Source organism: Garra rufa, chromosome 22, assembly GCF_049309525.1.
Source record: "Garra rufa chromosome 22, GarRuf1.0, whole genome shotgun sequence".
Classification (NCBI taxonomy): Eukaryota; Metazoa; Chordata; class Actinopteri; order Cypriniformes; family Cyprinidae; genus Garra; species Garra rufa.
In genome coordinates this window covers 4,714,995-4,738,778 of record NC_133382.1, presented here as the reverse complement: position 1 = coordinate 4,738,778, position 23,784 = coordinate 4,714,995, and the positions used below count along the sequence as shown (strand labels likewise).

The 23,784-nt window shown below is 34.8% G+C and overlaps 1 protein-coding gene and 1 long non-coding RNA gene across 2 annotated transcripts; one reads left to right on the top strand and one right to left on the bottom strand.

The window, feature by feature from the left end:
• The first annotated feature begins 21 nt into the window (after positions 1–21).
• Positions 22–3,894, top strand: LOC141298261 (uncharacterized). Its single transcript, XR_012341549.1, has 4 exons — positions 22–73; positions 1,199–1,248; positions 1,392–1,463; positions 3,693–3,894. It is a non-coding gene; the product is annotated as an uncharacterized lncRNA (long non-coding RNA).
• Positions 3,895–10,118: 6,224 nt separating this feature from the next.
• On the bottom strand, positions 10,119–22,631 carry bsk146 (brain specific kinase 146). Its single transcript, XM_073828267.1, has 4 exons — positions 22,544–22,631; positions 15,511–15,706; positions 15,223–15,425; positions 10,119–12,614 (listed from the first exon to the last, which is right to left on the bottom strand). The coding sequence occupies exons 2-4, from the start codon at positions 15,680–15,682 to the stop codon at positions 11,820–11,822; spliced, it is 1,170 nt and encodes a 389-aa protein (XP_073684368.1). The 5' UTR covers positions 15,683–15,706; positions 22,544–22,631; the 3' UTR covers positions 10,119–11,819.
• Positions 22,632–23,784: the final 1,153 nt, after the last annotated feature.

Here is a 23,784-nt window from a genome sequence, read left to right as displayed (position 1 = left end):
AAGGGAGCGACGCTGGGCTGCGTTTTGAAAGGCTGCCCGAGCAAATACCACTACACTTGTGCGCTGCGGTCTGGTATGTCGTCTGCATTCTGTTGCATGTTGCATTTAAACAGGCGTTTTGATGCCCCATCTGCCTGTTAACAGCTGTTTTTGTATCTATGTTTGCAGACGTGTTCAAACTTGAAACAGAAAACATGCAAATCTGTCCATGCATGAAAGATATGATGTAACTATTATAAAATTATTATTTCAAGTGGAAAAGTGGTGTCAGCAGTTGGTGTTTTAGCAGTTAATGAATTCGGAACAGATCTTGGAACCCTTTCAGAATCTGCAAAATGTTAATTATTTGACCAAACTAAGAGGGATCATACAAAATGCTTGTTATTGTTTATTTGGTGTTGCCCTGAATAAGATATTTTACATAAAATATGTATAGTTCAATTTTTTAAAAAAGACCTGGTTCAAAAGTTTACATAGACTTTATTCTTAATGCTGTGTTGTTACCTGAATGATCCACAGCTGTGATAGTTGTTCGTGAGTCCCTTGTTTGTCCTGAACAGTTAAACTTCCTGCTGTTCTTCAGAAAAATCCATCAGGTCCCACAAATGATTTGGTTTTCCAGCATTTTGTGTATTTAAACCCTTTCCAACAATGACTATGATTTTGAGATGCATCTTTTCACACTGAGGACAACTGAGGGACTCATATGCAACTATTATAGAAGGTTCAAACACTCACTGATGCTCCAGAAGGAAAAATCATGCATTAAGAGCTGGGGGTGAAAATTTTTTAATTTGAAGATCAGGGCAAATTCAACTTATTTTGTCTTCAAGGAAGAGCAGTAATAAATGAAAAATATATATATATATATTTAGGCAAAATAAGAAAAATTTACACTTCTGTTCAAAAGTTTACACCCCTGGCTTTTAATGCATGGTTTTTCCTTCTGGAGCATCAGTGAGTGTTTGAACCTTTTGTCATAGTTGCATATGAGTCCCTCAGTTGTACTCAGTGTGAAAAGATGCATCTCAAAATCATAGTCATTGTTGGAAAGTGGAGAACATTTAGGAGAGAACAAGACGATTGTAATTCTTAATTATGATTTGCTGTTAACTTTTTTTTTTTTAAGTACTGTTTTTTTTCTAGTACTGTACAGTTTATACCCTTTGATATTAATTGGTGTTTCCTGTTTTTGTAGGTTGTGTATTAAATGAAGATAATTTCTCAATGAAATGCAGAAAGCACAAGGTATATGTGAAATGATTTATATGACAGTTTACAAAAATATTTAATTATTTGATTTATTTTTTAATTATTTGAGTATTTCATATTTAAGATGCTAAACATATTGTGCTTTTTGTGAATTGCTCAAATTTTTTTTATTGCATTAGAACAAGTCCATTAAAGGATCATCATATCATCAAATCAACAGGTGACACAGGAGAAAGAGGACGCTATGCAAGGTTTGAGCACCTCAATACATGCATACTGTTGAGAGAAAAAAAAGACCATTATAAGTGCTATAAACAAATTTTAGTTCCAGTTACTCCACAACAATTCCTTTAAATTTGAAAGTATTCAGAACAAGTTTATTTGTACAGTGCATTTCCAACATGCCACAAGTTTTGCTTAAAATAAATCAATTAAGATTTTGCTTTTAAGCAGGGTTTCTGCGGTTTTTAAAAAGGTCTTAAATTGAAAAAGAAAGTGTTAAATTCATAATGTCATGGCATTAAATGTTGCATGCATTGCAAAAAAAAAAAAATATATATATATATATATACTTTTCAGCATTTTTGTTTTCCATTACAATTATCTGAATATCCTTAAATCAGGATACATTTACTGGTGACACATAATGAAGATATGAGGTCTTATGAAGCTAAACAAAATGAAGTGAGATTATGCTTAACAAGAATAAATATTTTCTGACCTGTTACCAGATAATCTTGTTTTCCATTTGAATAAAGTTGATGCTGACTGCATTAGCAGATATTTGTTCTTGTTATAATCATTAACATTACTCAGAAAACAAGACATCTTTTCTTATCATATCTTGTCATTTTGTGTTTTTAGGAAACATATCTTGATTTAAGAATCTTGAGACATTTGCACTGAAACATACTGAGGAAGAACAATATCTTGTTATAGTTATTTTCATATTCTAGCATTTGAGAGCAGTAATGGAGATCTATTGGAAGCTGTGTTTTCAAACTTTGAAGTGTTGAAATTCAAGACACTACTAGTCGAAAGTTTTTGGACAGTAAGTCTCTTCTGCTCACCAAGCCGGCATTTATTTGATCCAAAATACAGCAATACAGTAACATATTTAAATAATTTTCACCATTTAAAAAATAATGGTTGTATTTGAGTATATTTTAAAATGTAATTTATTCCTGTGATTTCAAAGCTGAATTTTTAGCATCTTTGCTCCAGTCATATGATCCTTCAGAAATCATTCTAATAATCTGATTTGCTGCTTAAAAAACATTTTTTTATTATTATTATTATTATTATTATGTTTGATGATTATTATGTTATGATTTCTTTGATGAATAGAAAGTTCGGAAGAACTTCATTCATCTGAAATATAAATCTTTTGTAACATTATAAATCTCTTTATCATCACTTTTGATCAATTTGCTAAATCAAAGTTTTAATTTCAGTATTTTTTCTAAAAAAAAAAAAAAAAAGACTTGCGCTTTTAAATGGTATAATATACAGTAGTCAACATTTGAAGTGGATCAAAATCTTTCATCAAATTCACCAATTTTTTAACCTAGGACAACTTTGATGAACTTTTTTGATCCACTTTAAATGTTGACTACTGTATAATATTACAAAAGCTTTTTTCCAAATAAATACTGATCTTTGAATCTTTGATTTCTATTCATCAAATAATCCTGAAAAAATGTACTCAACTGTTTTAGATATTAATAATAATAATAACAATAAATGTTTCTTGAGCAGCACATGAGAATATTAGAATGATTTCTGAAGGATCATGTGACTCTGAAGACTGGAGTAATGATGTTGAAAATTCAGATTTGAACACAGGAATAAATTACATTTAACAATATATTCGAATAGAAAGCAGTTGTTTGAAATGGTAAAAATATTTCTCAACATTACTGCTTTTGCTGTATTTTAGATCAAGTAAATGCAGGCTTGGTGAGCAAAAGAGACTTCTTTAAAAAAAAAAAAAAAAAAAAACATTTAAAATCTTACTGTTCAAAAACTTTTGACTGGTAGTGCAAATATGCAATAAATGAAAAGCAACTTCTTTAAAAAAAAAAAACAAATCTTACTGCCCAAAAACTATTGACTGGTAGTTTAAATTAAAGAATAATGGATATCTGTTGTATTTTCAAGCTTTGAAGCATTGTAAATGCAAGCATTTACATTTACAGACAGTATTGACAATACAGATTGTTTCATTCAATATATTGCTTACATTTTCTTTACTTGGTCTTAAAATCTTAAATTTACCTGCAGAAACCTGGTTATAATTAATATCGTTCATAAGGGATGCCACTATAACTTGATTGTTGTCATTTTTTATTGTCTTCAAATATGTGAGCATGTTTTGTATGCTTGATGTTAATCGCATTACATTTCAGATGATAAAAAGCACACGTTATATTATAGTAAATACAGTATTTTATTGTAAAGCTCTCTGTCTGTTCTCACAGAGTGCGGTTGTTCCTGTGAGCGCCGGCCGCGGGACCTTCAGACAGAACGGGCCAACACCCATACACCTTAATAATTTTGCTGTTGCACTGCTCAAAACATCCGTCACTATCACACGAACAGCACTTTGAGATTAAGTCATTTTGTGAGGTTAGATGTGAGGAGTGTGGGTCAAGTCAGAGTGAATTGCACATTTAAGGCTCTCAAAAGACGAATCCACCAATCCTGAACCACAGCACAAACATATGTGCCCGTCTTATTTGCCAATATGATTTTACAAAAAGTGTTATATTTATGTTTTTTTTTCTTCTCTAAAATCAATTTTTGGTTCATTCTGTCTTAATTTATGAAGAAAATGAATTTTATCAATTGCATTTTAAATATACTGCTTGTCAATTATTCAGTTGGCGTCTAGTCGTGAAAAAATATCTTGCTTTTTGTAAAAGAAAGAAACTTGCAAGTTGCGGAACCAATTTTGAAGGGCACTTTGTGTACAAAATGGGAAAGCATGATTTCTTTTAGTTTAATATTAGTATATTGGCTTTATAAATCAAGCCTAAAGTTCTTGTGCATTGCTTAAATGATAATCTGTTTCTTACCTTATAACGGCACATTTAAACACACTTACATTAAGAAGTGCGGAAGTCGCTCTGAGATGTACCCACATTGTGAACATGAAGTATCTAATGTTCATTTTCAATTACATTAATTGTATAATTCACAACAACATGCAAACATTTCTTGTAAATGCTGAATATTAGTGATCCAGTTCATCAGATATCTGAATATAACTTCCTTTGAACCACAGCCAGTGGATTTTCTTGTTAGTTCTATGCACTTACATGCGTCTCCTCTACATAATCGATATTTTGTAGACTAGTGTAAATGATAAGCCTGCATTAGTAATGACATACCACCTTGATGCCATCAGAAATTACCTGTAGGAAAGTTCAGAAAGCATCTTTTGGATTTGTAACTTCAGGTGCCCTTGTCAAAGGATTTCCTTTCAACCGTTGTGAAATGTTTTGATGCAATTTGGTAATCCGTAATTCTTTTCTAAAAGTCAGTTTATTCATTTGTTGCTGCCTTGCTAAGACAAATCACTATTGGTTTATTTATGAATTTTACCCAGGAAGCACTTGTTTTGTGTTTGACGAAAGAGATCAGGATTTTGAGACTCGTTCTGTAAATGTACAGTGCATTAAACAACACGTCGTGTACAGAATATTTATCTCAATATTATTTGTCCAAAGTTTAAGATATATCTGGAATCGGTGCCAAATACATCCTGATGTACTTTGGCAGCTTGTTTGTGGAGAGGTTGATTCATGTGGTGTTGCTCATGTCTGTGTTGATGTACTCGTGTTGTGTGCCATACTTTTGTTCAGGACTGTATCTGTATCTGTGTTTTTTTTTTTTTTTGGTCTAACTTGATTGAAATGTCACATTTTAACGTCATACCAAATGTACCAAAAAACGTTTTTGTTTGCTTTGTTTTTCTCATATCTTTTCAGATCTTAATCTCAGGGTTGAGCAGGGTTCTTTTGCGTTGTTGACATTCTTACCCCAAAATGTATTTATCCTGAACTGACTAAACCCAGTTGGTCAGCATAATAAACTGGCTTCTTTTATTTTGCCTAATGTGCTGTTGGTCTCGCACTCATTTTTTTCATCAGTTTTTTTTACTTACAATATATATATATATATATATATATACTTTGTATAAAAAAAGAGCTTAATTCTCATAATTCAGACCTTTTTATATATCTTAACTTTTTATATACTTTTATATCTCCCCATTGTAAGAAACCCCATCAAAAAATACAGAATTAAAATTTATCTCAGAATTTAAAGAAAAAAAAGTCTGAACTTTGAAATGTTAACTTGGAATTCTAAGAAAAAAAGGAAGATGTGAACTTGGTATTGTGAAATGTAAACTAAGAATTCTAAGAGAAATGTCAGAATTGTATCAAGAGAAAAAAATCAGTATTTTGACATGCAAACTTGGAATTCTAAGAAAAAAATTCAGACCTGGAAGATGTGAACTCTGAAATCCAAGAAAAAAGTCAGATGTACAAGAAGTGAACTCAAGATTAAGGTAAAGAAAAAGTCACAATTGCAAGAGGAAAATGGATTTGTGAAACGTAAACTCAGAATTCTGAGAAAAATCAGAATTGTAAAATTTAAACTTAGAATTTAGAGGAAGAAAATCTGAATTGTGAAATGTGAACTCAGAATTCCAAGGAAAAAAGTCAGTATTGTGAGACACAAACTCAGAATTCTGAGAAAAATTGGAATTATAAAATTTAAACTTAGAATTTAGAGAAAAAATGTGAAATGTAAACTCAGAATTCTGAATAAAAAGTAAGAATTCTAAAATTTAAACTAGAAATTCCAAAGCTCAGAATTCCAAGGAAAAACTGTTCAGACTTGCAAGAAGTAAACTAGGTAAAAAAAAAAGAGTCAGACTTAACTGTAAACTCTGAATTCCAGGAAAAAAAAGTCAGACATGGAAGAAATAAACTTAAGAATTCTAAGGTTAAAAAGGGTGAGAATTCCAAGATGTAAACTTAGAATTCCAAGGGGGAAAAAAAGCAGAATTGCGAGATCAGCTTAGAATACTATGGAAAAAAAAATTAAAATGTAAACTCGGAATTCTGAGACAAAAGGTCACATTTGCAAGAAGTAAGCTTGGTAAAAAAGTCACACTTAAATGTAAACTCAGAATTCTAAGAAACAAAACGTCAGACTTGGAAGATGTGAACTCAGAATTGCAAGTCAGATATGCAAGTAGTAAACTTAAGAATTCCAAAGTAAAAAAAAAAAAAAAAAAAGAATTTCAAGATGTAAACTAAGAATTGCAGTGTAAAAAAGTCAGAATTGTGAAAAGTAAACTTGGAATTCTGAGAAGTCAGAATCGTAAAATTTTAACTTAAAATTTAGAGTAAAATGTAAACTCAGAATTCCAAGAAAAGTTAGAATTCCAAGGAAAAAAATCAAGTCAAGAGATGTAAGATCAGAATTCCAAGAAAAAAGTTGGAATTATGAGAAAAAAGGTCAGACTTGCAAGAAGTAAACTCAGAATTCCAAAGTAAAAAAGTCAGAGGGAAAAAAGACTTAAATGTAAACTCGGAATTCTAAGAAACAAAGTCAGACTTGGAAGATGTGAACTCCAAGAAAAAAAATGTGAATTTCAAGAAAAAAAAAAAAAGTCAAATATGCAAGAAGTAAACTTAAGAATTTAAGGTTTAAAAAGAATTCCAAGATGGGAACTCAGAATTCCAAGGTAAAAAAAAAAAAAAAAGGTCAGAATTGGGAAATGTAAACTTGGAATTCTGAGGGGGGAAAAAAAGTCAGAATTGCAAGATGAATATGGCATTGTGAATTGTAAACTCAGATTTCAGAGAAATTTAGAATAAGCTTAGAATTTAGAGGAAAACAGCAGAATGTAAACTCAGAATTCCAAGAAAATTATGAATTCCAAGGGGAAAAAGTCAGTATTGCAAGATGAAAGCTCAGAACTCCAAAAAAACTAATTCAGAATATTAAAATGTAAACTCAGAATTCCAAGGTAAAAAAAAAAAAAAAAAGTCAGATTTGCAAACTGTGAACTTAGTATTGTAAATGTAAACGCGGAATTCTGAGAGGAAACTCAGAATTATACAATTTAAACTAAATTTTAAAGAAAAAAAATCAGAACTGAGAAAACTAAATTCTGAGAAAAGTCAGTTTTGTGAAATTTAAACTCAGACTCGAGGAAAAAAGTCAGAATTGCAAGACGCAAACTCGGAATTCTGAGGAAAAAAGTCAGGCTTATGAGAAGTAAACTCAGAATTCCAAGGTAAAAAAGTCAGAACTGTAAACTCAGTATTGTAAAATGTAAACTCGGAATTCTGAGAGGAAAGTCAGAATTATACAATTTAATCTAAATTTTAAAGAAGAAAAAAATCAGAACTGCGAAATGTAAACTCGGAATTCCACGAAAAAACTCTCGGAAGAATTCCGAGAAAAGAAGTCAGTATTGTGAAATTTAAACTCAGACTCTTTAGGAAAAAAGTCAGAATTGCAAGACGCAAACTCGGAATTCTGAGGGAAAAAGTAAGACTTATGAGAAAGAAAAAAAAAAGCCAGAATTGTGTAATTTAGACTTAGAATTCCAAAAATTGTCACAACTGTTAGAATTCCAAGAAGATATAAAGTAGCAATTGTGAGAAAGTCAGAATTATGAGATTGAAAAGTCACATAACCAAAAACCACTACCTAAATCAGTATTTCAAACCTATGAAAACAGACAAGTGCACATTTCAGTCAAGATTTATTTCTGAATAAATCCAAACTTACAGGAAGACAGTTGTATTGCAAAGACAGATTTTAGACGAGTTTCAGAGTTTGTTTTGATGACTGAAAGCTCACCGACGGCTAATTAAATCAAAACTACCACCAGAAACAAAACGCTTCAGCACGACAAAGGCTGATCGATCGCAAAATCTCCAGGCCATTTGTTACTAAAATAAGGTCAAGCACTGCTGAAGGCGTTTGATGGTCAGTATGTGTCATTTCCAGCAGAGCTGCGTGTCTACGATATGTAATTATGCTCTGATGGGCCACTTTTAATGCAAAGAGGGTGATACGATTATAGCTATTTTTTTTTTCTCAGAACATACTCCCAATACGTGTTGAAAGCTCATGCAGACGTGTAGCATAAAATAAAACACAAAAAGACAAACTATACCAATCCCAGTAAGACTTCCCTTTCGACCTCAACTGAAAATAATCGCTTTCAGTATCTGACAGCAGCAGCAGCAGCAGTGCAGGTGTGAGGTGTTTCAATCAGGTAGTTCTTGCTCTTAGAGAAATTAACAACAACAACAGCAGCAGCGGTACACAAACACCACAACAAAACGAACAATTCATTTGGCTGGCTGGAAGTTTTGCCCTATGTCATCTACTACAATTTCACTCTGAAACATTATGCAAGAAATTGTGACGGCAAAAATGTTCACGTTACATCAATTCTCACATATCTTCAATGTTTTGTTTTCAACAAGGTCATGCAGTTATTAGAATGTGATCGAGTTTCTTTGTTTCGAGTTTCAGTTTAAACCAATGTAGAAAAAATAGAAGACTTTAAAGGGGGAACACCAAGAGAACAAACTTGTACAGTAGGCAAAAATACATCTTTTCAACCCGTCAGTCTTCAAACAGATAGAGCGTTCACCACTACAACCAGTGCACAAGGTCCGACTCATAAAGCAATCGCAGCCGAACTCTCCGAAATTAAAAAATACCCCTAAACATTGTAAATAAACCACGTTTTAAATTCATGTTCGTCATGGAGTAGCAGCTGACCTTCAGCTACAAAAACGTCACATTAAAAAATAAGTTTGGCACAACTGTGCTAAAGTACTAAAATTAAATGAAAAATATCGATGTTTGTTAATCACTACATAGCAACTGAAAAAATAGATATATCTCAAAATACTAAGAATCCTGATAAATGAAGTCAGTTCAAAACAACAGTCTACAAGTCAGGTTTATAAACACTTCGAGTACATGCAAAATCTCCCACATGATCACCATCAGCTTTCGGTTGGTTGCACATACTGAACATTGGAGTAAATCAGGCTTTAAATAATCTCAAACACACACAAACTCACTCACATGTTACCACACCAAATATCTTCAATGTCCCACTTCTCACTGTTTGCTTAGTCACTCAAATGATTATTTGATGAATTCCTCTCAAGAATGAAGATCCCAGATATTCTTCTTTCTTTTTTGCTTCATATATTGCTTTAAAGACGTTTTGGGAAGCCCTTGTAATTCTTCCCAGAAGTTCTTTGAGCTGGAACTGGATTCAAATGTTCAATCCACTCATTTATTGGTTCACTGCTTATCCATGAGTTAAGGCCCGTTCACACCAAAGATGATAACGATAACTATAACTACAACATTTTATTAATCGTTCGAAAAAAACGTCCATACTACTCTAAGAACGTTTTGCTAATTTTCCCGTTAAGATATGAAAACATGATTGAAAATATTATTTCTGAATGTTCCATAAACGTTGAAAATGTTGTGTGCACACCAAATGCAAAACGAATATTCACATTGCGTTACAGAGATTACCCGCCGGATGTTTTTCGTGTCACTCGCACAAATAAAATAGTTATGTAATGCTATCCTCCATTTTCTGATACAACCGGAAGTTCTTTGCTGATTGACTTGTGCGACAACACGTCATGTGAATTTTCTGCTGAAGTTTGTGCATGTTTGCGTATTTGCATTGATTTGTATGTAATCTACTCACACAAATAATTAAATTCGTTTTTAGTGTGCACACCATTACTCGCTCTAGATTACTTGCGGGGTGTTTACCGTGCCACTCGCAAGAATAAAAATATAATGCTGCCTTCCTTTTTTTGATAGGTAAGTTCTTCACTGATTGGCTTGTGCAACAATGCATCATGCAAATTTCCCACTCGAATCTAAATTTTTTAATTTGCGTGAAAGACGTAACCAAAGCGAATATCACGCGTTCGCAGCAATTCACCCCTTCCTGGTACAAATTTGCATCTATTCATCGATTATGTATGTATTTAACTTGCATGGAAGATGCGATTGAGGCCAATATCACGTGTTTGCGGCAAATGTGTGGACCAATTTGCTTCATTTGCATCTCCCTGCACAAATTCACCTCTATTGAGGTGTATATCGCATATTCTTGACAAACGTGTCTTTGTGTTCATTTTGCATGTAGTCAGCTTGCACTGAGGTGAGGTGTATATCGTGCATTCGCTGTAATCACATTGCCAAATTCGCATCGTTCGCATCACCCGGTGCAAATTTGCATTTATTGCATCTTTGCATTTATTATTGTATGTATTCAGCTTGCGTGGAAGACGTGATTGAGGAGTATATCGATTTGCCTGGTGCTAATTTGCATCTATTCACATTTTTGCATTAATTTTGTATGTATTTAACTTGCGCAGAAAAGAATGACTCAATGACTGTTTTTGAATGAATCTGTGGTTTTGAACAAATCAGTTGATAAATGATTCAGTGACTCACTTGCTTTATTTTCAAATAAATCAGTGTTTCTAAACAAATCAGCTGAATGAATGATTCAGTGACTGAACTGAATTTGTTTCTGAAATGTTTAATTTGGACTGAATCAACATTGAACTGAACTGATCTGAATAATAACAGTGTTATCTTTTGTAGAGTTTTTAGCTGGTTTTATTATTGCTAAAATTTGCAAATTTCATATTTATTGACTAAATTGAACGAAAACTGAACTAAAGTGGGCTAAATAACAGTGTTGTCTTGTGTAGAGCTGCTTTACAGCTGAAATTGAGTTTGTTTTATACTTGATTAACACTGACACTGTTACTAAATTGATTTAACAATGAATCTGAATCGAGCTGTTTTGAGAACATTATTAAATCTCAAATAACTATGATTGAACATTCTATTAACTTTATAGAATGAGAGCTTTTTTTATTTTAACATTATTTTGCTCTTTGAACATTCTGAAACGAGTAACATTTCAAAGGATGTCAGACAAACATCCAACTAAACCTTTCAGGAAAAAAAACTTTTATGAACAACGTTGACACCGTTAACCTTGACCTGTTACCTGACTTTGAACAAACATTCTATTATCATTACTGGATGAATGTTTGTTCATAACTCTGAGAGAACATCACCCAAAGGTCTGAGAACATTATAACCACTTTGAGAATGTTTTTTTCCAACAAATGAACAATAAAAACATCGTCAGTCAATCAAAATCCATCTATCTTTTGAGAGCTTTAGCATTATAATAAACAAAAAGTCAGTTGGCGTGGACTCTAATATAGTTATCGTTATAGCTATTGTTCTTTGTACGAACGGGTCTTTAGAAAACCGCCTGTGTGGTATTTCACAGTTTCAGTGCAACGTTTCTTCGCAGACCATTTCTAGATTCAAATCTCTGTTAGGAATGTTAGTCGAGCCGACCGGAGAATCAGACAGAAGAAGTTTCTCATTTTTTGCGTTGTAATAGACTCCGGATGTACGTGAGAGTTTTGAACGTCTTATGGATGTGTCTGCTTGTGTGCGTGTTTACTTCGCCAGCGTTTGGATGTCTACACGCAGATCTCAATAGGCGTCGTGACCAGGATGCGGCTGCTCGGCGGGCTGTCTCTGGCTGAGCGCTCGTAGCTGTTGGTGGAAGACACGGAGCTGTTAGTGGACACGGAGGTGAAGTGGTGAGCCGCTCCTGACTCCACGGTGTTGGTCTTGGAAGCCGTCGGAGACAAGGTCTGCTGCTTCATACGGTCCACCAGCAGCTCCTCCTCCTCAGATGAAGAGTTCAGAGCGGCCTGATGGTGGCTTCCACCCGCCTGTCCATCCAGCATCCAACGGTGGCCGAAATGCGCGAATACCTCCTTGACTGAGCAGCGGCGCTCCTGCTCCAGGGCCAGGAGCTTTCGGAACATGCGCAGAGCTTCGTCTGTGAATCGGCGCCACTGCGAAGGCACCGCACCGGTCCGCCGCCTCTGCCAGCGCACAAACTCCTCGTAGAAGGTGTCGGATGGCATGGCCTTCTCCCAGGGGAAGTTCCCGGTCAGCATGCAGAACAGCAGCACTCCGAAGGCCCACACATCCGTGCTGTAGTCCACGCAGAAGCCCTCATGCTTGGATGTGTCACAGAGCTCGGGTGCCGTGTACGGGATGGTGCCGCTCACGCGCTTTACTGGCGATCCCGCACGCCGCGTCATGCCGAAGTCCGACAGCTTGACCTTGCGACACTCCTTGTCAAAGATTAAGATGTTCTCAGGCTTGATGTCTCTGTGCACTAGCTTTTTAGAGTGCAGGTAGTCCAAAGCGATGGCCACCTGATGGACACAGCGCTTTGCCACTGGCTCCGGCAGTCCCACCTGAACAGGAACATTGAAAACAATCAGTCACCGACACAACAGAAATCAAGATTTTAATTGATAGTTCACCCAAAATTAAATATCTGTCCACCTGTTTGAGTTTCTTTCTTTCACTTGTTTTGTTTCTGAATGAATCTGTGATTTTGGATGAATCAGTTGAACAAATGATTTAGTGACTCACTTGTTTCATTCTTGAATAAATCCGTGTTTCTAAACAAATCAGCTGAATAAATGATTCATTGACTGAATTGAATTTATTTTTGAATTGTTTAATGTTGCAACCTTGACAATGTTATTTGAACTGGTTTTATGTTTGCTAAACTTTGCAAAATTTACATTTATTGACTAAACTGAATTAAACCTAAACTGAATTAAGCTGAATAACAGTGTTGTCTTGTGTAGAGCTGCTTTACAGCTGAACTTGAGTCTATATAAATCAGTTTTTATGAACAAATCAGTTGAATGAATGATTCAGTGATTCAGTTGTCTAATTCCCAAATTAATAAGAGTTTTAAACAAAACAGCTGAATAAATGACTCAGTGACTCAGTCACCTGTTTTGTTTCTGAATGAATCTGCAATTTTGGATAAATCAGTTGAACAAATGATTTAGTGACTCACTTGTTTCATTATTGAATAAATCAGTGTTTCTAAACAAATCTGCTGAATAAATGATTCAGTGACTGAACTGAGTTTGTTTCTGAATTGTTTAATGTTGCAACCTTGACAATGTTATTTGAACTGGTTTTATGTTTGCTAAACTTTGCAAAATTTACATTTATTGACTAAATTGAATTAAACCTAAACTGAATTAAGCTGAATAACAGTGTTGTCTTGTGTAGAGCTGCTTTACAGCTGAACTTGAGTCTATATAAATCAGTTTTTTATGAACAAATCAGTTGAATGAATGATTCAGTGACTGAACTGAATTTGTTTCTGAATTGTTTAATGTTGCAACCTTGACTATGTTATTTGAACTGGTTTTATGTTTGCTAAACTTTGCAAAATTTACATTTATTGACTAAATTGAATTAAACCTAAACTGAATTAAGCTGAATAACAGTGTTGTCTTGTGTAGAGCTGCTTTACAGCTGAACTTGAGTCTATATAAATCAGTTTTTTATGAACAAATCAGTTGAATGAATGATTCAGTGACTGAACTGAATTTGTTTCTGAATTGTTTAATGTTGCAACCTTGACTATGTTATTGACTTAGCGTATTTGAACTGGTTTTATGATAGCTAAACATTGCAAAATTTACATTTATTAACTAAATTGAATTAAAACTGAACTGAATTGAGCTGAATAACAGTGTTGTCTTGTGTAGAGCTGCTTTACAGCTGAACTTGAGTTTATATAAATCAGTTTTTATGAACAAATCAGTTGAATGAATGATTCACTGTGATTCAGTTAATTGTTTAATTCCCAAATGAATCAGAGTTTTAGACAAAACAGCTGAATAAATGACTCAATGACTCAGTCGCTTGTTTTGTTTCTGAATGAATCTGTAATTTTGGATAAATCAGTTGAACAAATGATTCAGTGACTGAACTGAATTTGTTTCTGAATTGTTTAATGTTGCAACCTTGACAATGTTATTGACTTAGCTTATTTGAACTGGTTTTATGATAGCTAAACTTTGCAAAATTTACATTTAACTAAATTGAATTAAACCTGAACTGAATTGAGCTAAATAACAGTGTTGTCTCATGTGGAGCTGCTTTACAGCTGAACTTGAGTTTATATAAATCAGTTTTTATGAACAAAACTGTTCAATAAATGATTCAATAACTCAGTCACCTGTTTTATTTCTGAATGAATCAGTGTTTTTGAGCAAATCAGTTAATAAATGATTCAGTGACTCAGTCACTTGTTTCATTTCTGAATAAATCAGTGTTACTGAACAATTCAGCTGAATGAGTTACTCAATAACTCAGTCACTTGTTTTGTTTTTGAATGAATCCGTTGATAAATGATTCAGTGACTCACCTGCTTTATTTTCAAATAAATCAGTGTTTCTAAACAAATCAGCTGAATGAATGATTCAGTGACTGAACTGAATTTGTTTCTGAATTGTTTAATTTTGCAACCTTGACAATGTTATTGACTAAACGGAATCGACATTGAACTTCTGTAGAGCTACTGTAACTGAATTTGTTTTAGAACTATTTATTTTTACTACTTTGACAATGTTATCAACTAAATTGAACTGAACAATGACACTACAGTGTTTCTTTATAGCTGAATTGAATTCATTTATAAATTGATAAAACTTGCAACACTGACAGTTATTGACTACTAGATTCAACATCGAACTGAATTGAGCTGAATAATAACACTTGTCTTCTGCAGAGCTAAAGTTTCACAATTTTGCAACAATAAGACTTACTTTCCTGTTTATTACTGTGAAGCTTCTTTGAAACTATCTGTATTGTATAAAGTGCTGTAGAAATAAGAGTGACTTCACTTTATGGTCTTTTTTGTATATTTCGGAGCTTGATCTGTCATTATTTTTGTGTTCCAACAACACAAGGGTGCATAAATCATGATTTTGGAAGAACTATTGCTTTATTCATGTGCATTACGCTTGTTAAATGATGCTGACTTACCTGTGGTGGAATGATATCGAACAGGTCGCCGGACGGCGCATATTCCTGCGCAAAAACATAGTACTCCTCCGTTTCGAACGCAATGCCAAACATGTTGATTATGAAAGGACATGGAGACAGATAGAGGGAGATGCTGTACTCTCTCAAGAAACTCTTCAGCTTGGTTGTTTTCTTCTTTAGAAACTTCAGAGCCATCTTGGTACCTATGGATTGAAGGGTGATTTCTTTTGTTAAATCATTACTGGTTCACACCAACTGTAAATTGATTGATCTGTAGCTGGGCCATACCTCTGATCTTATGAATGACGAGGTCCACCTTCCCGTAGGTGCCCTTCCCCAGCTCTCGTATGACTTCATAGTATTTGTTGACCTCCACCTTCTCCAGGTTTTGAGCTGCGAAGAGCTGCAGTTCCTCCAGGATGTCGACGGACACGCGTGAGACGACGGGAGAGGAGCTCATTCTGCTGATGGTCGTTTGGCCTTACTGCAACAAAAAGAACAAGGAAACGCATTTCAATTTAGGAGCCGCCTTCCTTCCTGTCGAGGATTGAACAGCGGTCTGCCGCAGGGAATGTAATTATCCTGCAGATAAGGAGAAGAGGGATTTCACTTCCCCTCATCTAACCTGCTGATCTCTCCACCGCTTCATGCCTCAGCAGTCTCGCTCTCACTGTGTTTGGGTGCAGCAGCTCATGTAATATTATAAGCGTCTGGACTTTACAGGCTCCGTCTTGAATATTTATCATTTTATTAGATTTCAAAGTAGAGCTTGACTGTGTACAAGTCAGATCTGGCCTGCTGTTGCGTAACCAACTGAATAAGATGGTCAAATTACATCAAACAAGTTCTGAAAAGGAAAAAAAAATGATTTAGAAGATCTTAGTATATGTTATGTCATACTTTTTCTGCATCAGACTATTTATTATGTGGTTTAAGATTATTCAAAGTGTGTCTTGAGCTTCAATGGAAGGAAATATGACCTAGAAAAAGTGCTGGATATCACATTTATGTGAGTGCAATATTAACTGGGTACCTTTCAAAAACTTTAGTTGCGTTTAAACACAAAATTGCCAGTTTGTCTATTTCTCATCCATCACTGAACCACAACAGCATCAACCATCACATATCTCAGTATCAGTGTTTCCTGAATGAATCAGTGTTTAAATCAATGATTTAATGACTCAGCCACTTGTTTATTCCCAAATTAATTCTTGTTTTGAATAAATTGGTAGGATGAATAATTCAAAGACTCATCGTTTCATTCCTAAATAAATCAGTGTTTTTTATTAATCAGGTGAATTAATGATGACTCTGTGGTTTGTTTAATTGCTGAATGAATCAGTGTTTCTAAACAAATTACTTGAATGAAGGATTTAGTGACTCAGCCACTTGTTTAATTCCCACATGAATAATTATTTTGAATGAACTGGTTGAGTGAATGATTCAGTGACTCTGTCAGTTGTTTCATTCCTAAATAAATGAGTGTTTTTTAATGAATCAGCTGAATGAATGATTCAATGACTCAATCACTTGTATTGTATCTAAATGAATCTGTGTTTTAAATGAATCAGATGACCGAAGGATTCAGTTACTCACCTTTTTCATTCTTGAATAAATCAGTGTTTCTCAACAAATCAGCTGAATGAATGATTCAATGATTCGGTCAATTGTTTAATTCCCAAATTAATCGGAGTTTTGGACAGAAAGAGTTGAATAAATGATTCAGCGATCCACTCGTTTTGTTTTTGAATTAATCAGTGTTTTTGAACAAATTAATTAATGAACAATTCAGTGAAGTCATTTACTTGATTAATTTCTGAAAAGAATCAGTGTTTCTCAACAAATCAGTTGAATGAATGATTCAATCACCTACCTGTTTTGTTTCTGAATGAATCAGTTTTTTCTGAACAAATAAGTTGAAAGAAATCAAATGAATCAGTCTTTTGGACAGAAACAGTTGTGATGAATGACTGATTCTGTCACCTGTTTTGTTTCAAAATGAATCTGTGATTTTGGATGAATCTGTTGAACAAATCATTGGGTGACTCACTTGTTTCATTCTTGAGTAAATCAGGGTTTCTGAACAGATCAGTTGAATAAATGATACAATGACTCAACTGTTTTGTTTCTGAATGAATCATTTTTTTCTGAACAAACAGGTTGAATTAATGATTCAATCACTCAATCACTTTCTGAATGTATCTGTGATTTTGGATGAATTAGCTAAACTAATGATCCAGTGACTCACTTGTTTCATTCTTGAATAAATCAGTGTACTCAACCAATCAGCTGAATGAATGATTCAATGACTCATTCACTTGTTTTGTTTCCAGAATAAATTTGTGATTTTGGATGAATCAGTTGAACAAATCTTTTTGTGACTCATTTGTTTCATTCTTGAGTAAAGCAGGGTTTCTGAACAACAATTCCGTTGTATAAATGATTCAACGAATCACCTGTTTTGTTTCTGAATGAATCATTTTTTTCTGAACAAATTGGTTGAATGAATGATTCAATGACTCAGTTACTTGCTTCATTAACAAAGGAATCAGTGTTTTGGACAGAAACAGTTGAATTAATGATTCAGTGACTCAGTCACCCGTTTTATTTTTGAATGAATCAGTGTTCTTGAACAAATCTGTTGACTTAATGATTCAATGACTTAATCACTTGTTTTGTTTCTGAATGTATCTGTGATTTTAGATGAATCAGTCGAACTAATGTTTTAGTGACTCACTTGTTTCATTCTTGAATAAATCAGTACTTCTGAACAAATCCGTTGAATAAATGATTCAACGGCTCACCTGTTTTGTTTCTGAATGAATCAGTTTTTCTGAACAAATTGGTTGAATGAATGATTCAATGACTCAGTTACTTGTCTCATTCCCAAATTAATCAGTGTTTTGGACAGAAACATCTCAATGAATGATTCAGTGACTTAGTCACCCATTTCATTCCCAAATAAATCAAAGTTTGAACAAATTAGCTGAAGTCATTTGTTGCCACCTACTGGAGTAATAATGTAACCTGCAGAGAAAAGCACTGAAAAATCCCCACCACTAACACAAACTGACCGGTCCATCTGAAACAAGCACAAACATCCCAGTGCTATTGGACGGTGATATCAGCACTCTTGAAACGACTCATCCAATCAGAATCAAGGACCAGAAGTAACCCAATCAGCCACAGCCATTGCTCGATGCTGTCAAAATAGTTAAATTACTCCAATTACTCAGTCTGGATGATATATCAGCCAAGTCTACTAATTCTAATCTTATTACTACATTAGAAAACAGTCTGAATCACAGCCCATCTGTCCCTCAGCAGCATAAACGCAAGAGGCCATTAGTTACTGCCAGTGGAGCAGAAGTGCTTAGCACTGAAGGTTAAACAGCCGTGATGCTTTTGGTGTAAGTGGGGTAAACTCACATTTATTTCTATAGCACTTCATACAATGCAGAATGCTTCAAAGCAGTTTCAGAGTAATACATTTTAATTTCCGCTGTAATGACTTTCTTATTCACAGCTTATGTTACAATACATGTCATGACAAAAAAAATATCAATACAGATTTTCAGAATAATACAAGGCTGTGGTGATCTGGGTGGCTGCCAGGGCACAGAAATGTGGGTTGTTCAGAGTGGATGATTAGGTAACTCACCTCTCCTCACATACACATTAACATGCTAAATACTTAAAACTTAAAGTTAAAATCCCTCACTAATAACCTGCAGCAGGCATTATTAAACAGACTTCAAACGCAGTCTGCAAATCTGACACATTCACACCAGGACTTCATAAAGAGCGCAGAACATGCCAACATGGTGCAATATGACTCACCGGGTCAAATCGGCGAGCGAGTCTGTGTGGCTCAAGGCAAAGAGATGCAAATATAGAAGATATCTGCTGTAATGTCAAACTTTGACATCCTGACGCACACATTCTGGTACAGGACGTACTTCTCGCACAAAGCAGGCACAGACTTTCTCTGCCTCTCGTCATTACACAGCCATTTAAAAGCACGAAACAGTAATGGCTCATTTATTCCCGCGCGCAAGCTATTTTGTCATTCCGCTCGCTCCGTGGTTATCGCAGCCGCAGCCAGGAAAATGCAGACAAGAGGGAAGAAAAGGAAGGGAAAGTCAAGGGAGGTGAAACACGGGCCTTTAATCTCTGTTCTCCCTCAGTGCTTCCACACTAGAATATTCATGTCACTGCCGCTCCGCAGGACTCAATGGGGTTTGGAAAAGTAGCAATGCATTTTCCCTACAGACCAGCTTGTTTACTTTACTAACCCTGAAAGACTTCTTGTTTTTCTGGACTTGCTTGCAAATAAACACACATAACGGAAGGATTGGAAGACCCCAATATGAGCATTTTGTGACTCACTTACTTGTTTCACTCCTGAATAAATCAGTCTATCTGAACAATTCAGCAGAATGAATGATTCAATGATTCTGTCACTTGTTTAATTCCCAAATGAATCAAGAGTTTTGGATCAGAGTTTGGAATTTAGGGACTCAGTCACCTGTTTTGTTTCTGAATGAATCAGTGTTTTTGAGCAAACTGGTTGAATAAATGATTCATTGACTCAGTCACTTGTTTTTCTGGACTTGCTTGCAAATAAAGAAGGATTTTGATGGATGATTGGTAGAAAGTCTAACATTTGGCCCCAATATGAGCATTTTGTGACTCAGTCACTTACTTGTTTAATTCCTGAACAAATCGCTTCTGAACAACTCAGCAGAATGAATGATTCAATTATTCAGTCACCTGTTTTGTTTCTGAATGAATCAGTGTTTTTGAACAAATAGGTTGAATGAATGATTCAATGACTCAGTCACTTGTTTTAATCCCAAATGAATAAGTGTTTTGGACAGAAACAGTTGAATAAATGACTTAGTGACTCAGTCACCTGTTTTGTTTCAGAATGAACCAGTGTTTTTGAACAAATCAGTTGAATGAATGATTCAATAACGTAGTCACTTGTTTAATTCTCAAATGAATCAGTGTTTTGGACATAAACAGTTGAATGAATCATTCAGTGACTCAATCACCTTGTTTTTCTAGACTTAAAGACACGTGATGGTGAAGAATTTTGATGGATGATTGCTAGGAAGTTATGATATTTGACCCCAATATGAGCATTTTGTGACTCAGTCTCAGTGACTCATTTTTTAATTCCTGAATAAATCAATGCTTCTGAACAACTCAGCTGAATAAATGATTGAATGATTCAGTCACTTCTTTCATTCCCAAATGAATCAGTGTTTTGGACAGAAACAGTTGAATAAATGATTCAGTGACTCATTCACCTTGTTTTTCTGGACTTGCTTGTAATAAAAGACAGATGATGGTGAAGGATTTTGATGGAAAATTGGTAGAAAGTCCTGACATATGAACCCAATTTGAGCATCTTGTGACCAGCGTAATCACAGAGCGTGTTGGCTTAAATATGTGTGGACGTTTCTAGTGTTAAACACCTTTTCAATTCATTTTGAAGGTCTAAAAAGTGTAAACATTGTGACTTTGTGCTATTGCTCTATTTCTTAAAAAATCCTGATCAGACTAAGACAGCAACATTGGTTGAACCAATGTTATGTGTTTCAGGGTGTGGCTACATGTTTGACTGGCCAATGAGAAACAAGTGGCAAATTTTGCAATGGATTGATAAATAATTTATTTTTGTGTGTTAATTTTCTTAATTAATTTAGATTTAAAGTTTATTTTATTTAATGTTTTACATTAAGATTAAAAACCTGACACTCTTCAGAAAAACTACTGTCAAAATTCTTCAGTTATCTTAAATTACAACAGAAAGCATACAGTCAAGCCAATGAGATCTGAAACACAACCAAATCCATTTCAATGGTTCAATCATTCTCAAATGTTCACAAGCTCTTCTAAGTCAATATTTTTTTCACGATTAAGGCATTTAAATGAAAAAAAAAGACTTGAAGGGGAATTACAACAAGACACTTACTGTGGCAGAATCATGGTATAATAACTGTATATTGTAGTACTTTTAATATATACCATGGTACTATATTCATTGACATTATTCCATGGCACTTCAAACTTGCAATTGGAAAAATGTTGTTTTTACCAAAATACAAGTGTTTAAAAAAATCCACAGTATCACCACTATATCCAAAAAACATGGTACTGATCGAAGAAACAACAGCATATGCATGTGGATGACTATAAGATCTTGGACAATATTGTATATATCTAATTCAACAGGAGGGAGCGTCTTCATTAATTAAAAACTGTGACTCTCACACCTTGTGGTCAAACCACAGGGGTGTGAAAGACAATCAAGCCAGCAAATCCCTTATCGCACATTAAGGTTCATTTCTCAGAATGCGCAGGATGGATGTGTGCTTGCTGTCCAGCAGGCGTGTACATACACAGATCGGTCTGTCTCTATCAAATAGAAAACTAACGTGCAGAAGTGAAGCATTGCATGTTTTTGTGTTTGCTTTCAGCAGCAGAGCTCAGGGCCGGGGAATGTCAATTGCACTGCTGTCCAGCGTCCACTAGAGGCGATCAGCATCTAAACACACTCTTATTTCCCAGACCGGTCTGCTCATTTTTCATCCGGACTCTGACAGCATCCATTTAACGCTGTTGAGTTCTGGGTGACCTGCGGATACCTGCAGACTCATCCTATCCGCACTGAGAACAACAGCAGCACACACACACACACACACACACACACACACACACACACACACACACACACACACACACACACACACACACACACACACACACACACACACACACACACACACACACACTGTGCTGCCTGCAGTCTGCAGCCACACACACACACTCTCTCTCTCTCTCTCTTCTTAAAGGGGGAATACGTTTACATGGTAAACAGGACAAAAGGAAATTCATCTATAGCTGCAATGCATATTCAGATAAAATAATAATAATAGTAATATTATAAATAAATATAAGCTGAATAATAATGGATTAATACTAACTATATATTAATAATATTAATAATATTTATTATAAATAATACTATTATTGCCCAGGTTCATTCTTCAATTTCAGTATTAAATAATAATATTTTTATTTTATTTTATTTAGTTTCCTTGCAGCATAAGCGCATTATTCTGCAGTGCTGATTAAGGTCGTCTGGTAGCGGTAACCTGAGGTTATTATTTACATACATACAATAATCCATCAGTCTTGAGCAGGACAGTCCATTATAATCGAGCATTATGCATCAATTCCAATTCAGAATCTATCAGTTGCTGCAATATTAACGTTACAATAATGTTGACATCAAGCGGAATCCACTCACCATGAAATCCGTCCAGAACAGCAGGTGCTTCTGTTTCCAGCCAGAAATACCGCAGTGAGTCTCTTCTCACGGTGCAGTGGCGTGCCTCGCTCTTCTCCGCATTTGTGTGTTTCTGTGCTGCTGAGAATCAGACCCTTCGCCGCATCATAATTCACCCGGAGCGGATCTCACCGCCTGCGATGCGTTATTGTGCTCTCATAGGTGAGACTGGAAAAAATCACGGCTTCCGAGACAGGGCTGATGAAACCCCGCCCACTGTGCGCATCAGCCAGTAACAGCGCAGGTCACTCCCTCGCGTCAACTGATTACGCCCCACCCACTGTGAGCATCAGCTAATAGCAGGACGAGTTGCTCCCTCGCGTCAGGTCGCTGAGGCTAGATTTGTCAAATCCATTTTATTAGTATAAATGGCTTGTTTTTATTTTAAAAGCATTAGGTTTATGGCCATTATTTTTTACATACCTGCATATTTTAACTATTTAAGTGCATATTTTAGGTCATCTTTAGGGCCATACATTTAGAGCTACATACAAATGTAGTTTGTTTATATTATTTTATTTTATTTTAACAAACTAAAGGCCAATCCAAAAGCAGTTTTTAGTTCTAGAACGGGTATATTTGTAGCAACAGCCAAAACACATTGTGTGGGTTAAATTGATCGATTTTCTTTTATGCCAAAAATCATTAGGATATTAAGATCCATAAAGATATTTAGTAGATTTCCAACCTTAAAAAAATTAAAAAACAAATTTTTGATTAGTAATATGCATTGCTAAGAATTTTCGAGGTGGTTTTCTTAATATTTAGAGTTATTTTGCACCCTCAGATTTTCAAATAGTTGTATTTCAACCAAATATTGTCCCTATCTTAACAAACCATACATCAATGAAACACTTATTTATTCAGCTTGTATAAATTTCAATTAAAAAAAAAAAAAACCTTACAACTGGTTTTGTGGTCCTGGGTCACATATATAACTTGCTGGGTAGTTTTAAATCAATCAACAGTGCGCCATAGACGCAGTCTACAAAGTTGGACTTGTTTTGAACTTGGAACATTCCTTTAAAGACACTAAAACCACTCTGACATTTTCAGACATTACATCAGTTCCATAATGACGACATCAGATGACATAATGTGAAAACAATCAGATGCAGCTGCATAATCCTTACTTAAAGGGACAGTCCTCCCAAATAACCTGTAAACGTTTCTTTCTTCTGTTGAGCACAAAAGAAGACATT

What these genes read in the sequence shown, in the direction of transcription:
- bsk146 (XM_073828267.1), bottom strand. Translation starts at nt 15,682, where the DNA reads ATGAGCTCCTCTCCCGTCGTCTCACGCGTGTCCGTCGACATCCTGGAG. An exon ending in CGTCATTCATAAGATCAGAG is followed by an intron (nt 15,426 to 15,510) that starts GTATGGCCCAGC and finishes TTCAATCCATAG; the next exon opens with GTACCAAGATGGCTCTGAAG. An exon ending in TCGATATCATTCCACCACAG is followed by an intron (nt 12,615 to 15,222) that starts GTAAGTCAGCAT and finishes GTTCCTGTTCAG; the next exon opens with GTGGGACTGCCGGAGCCAGT.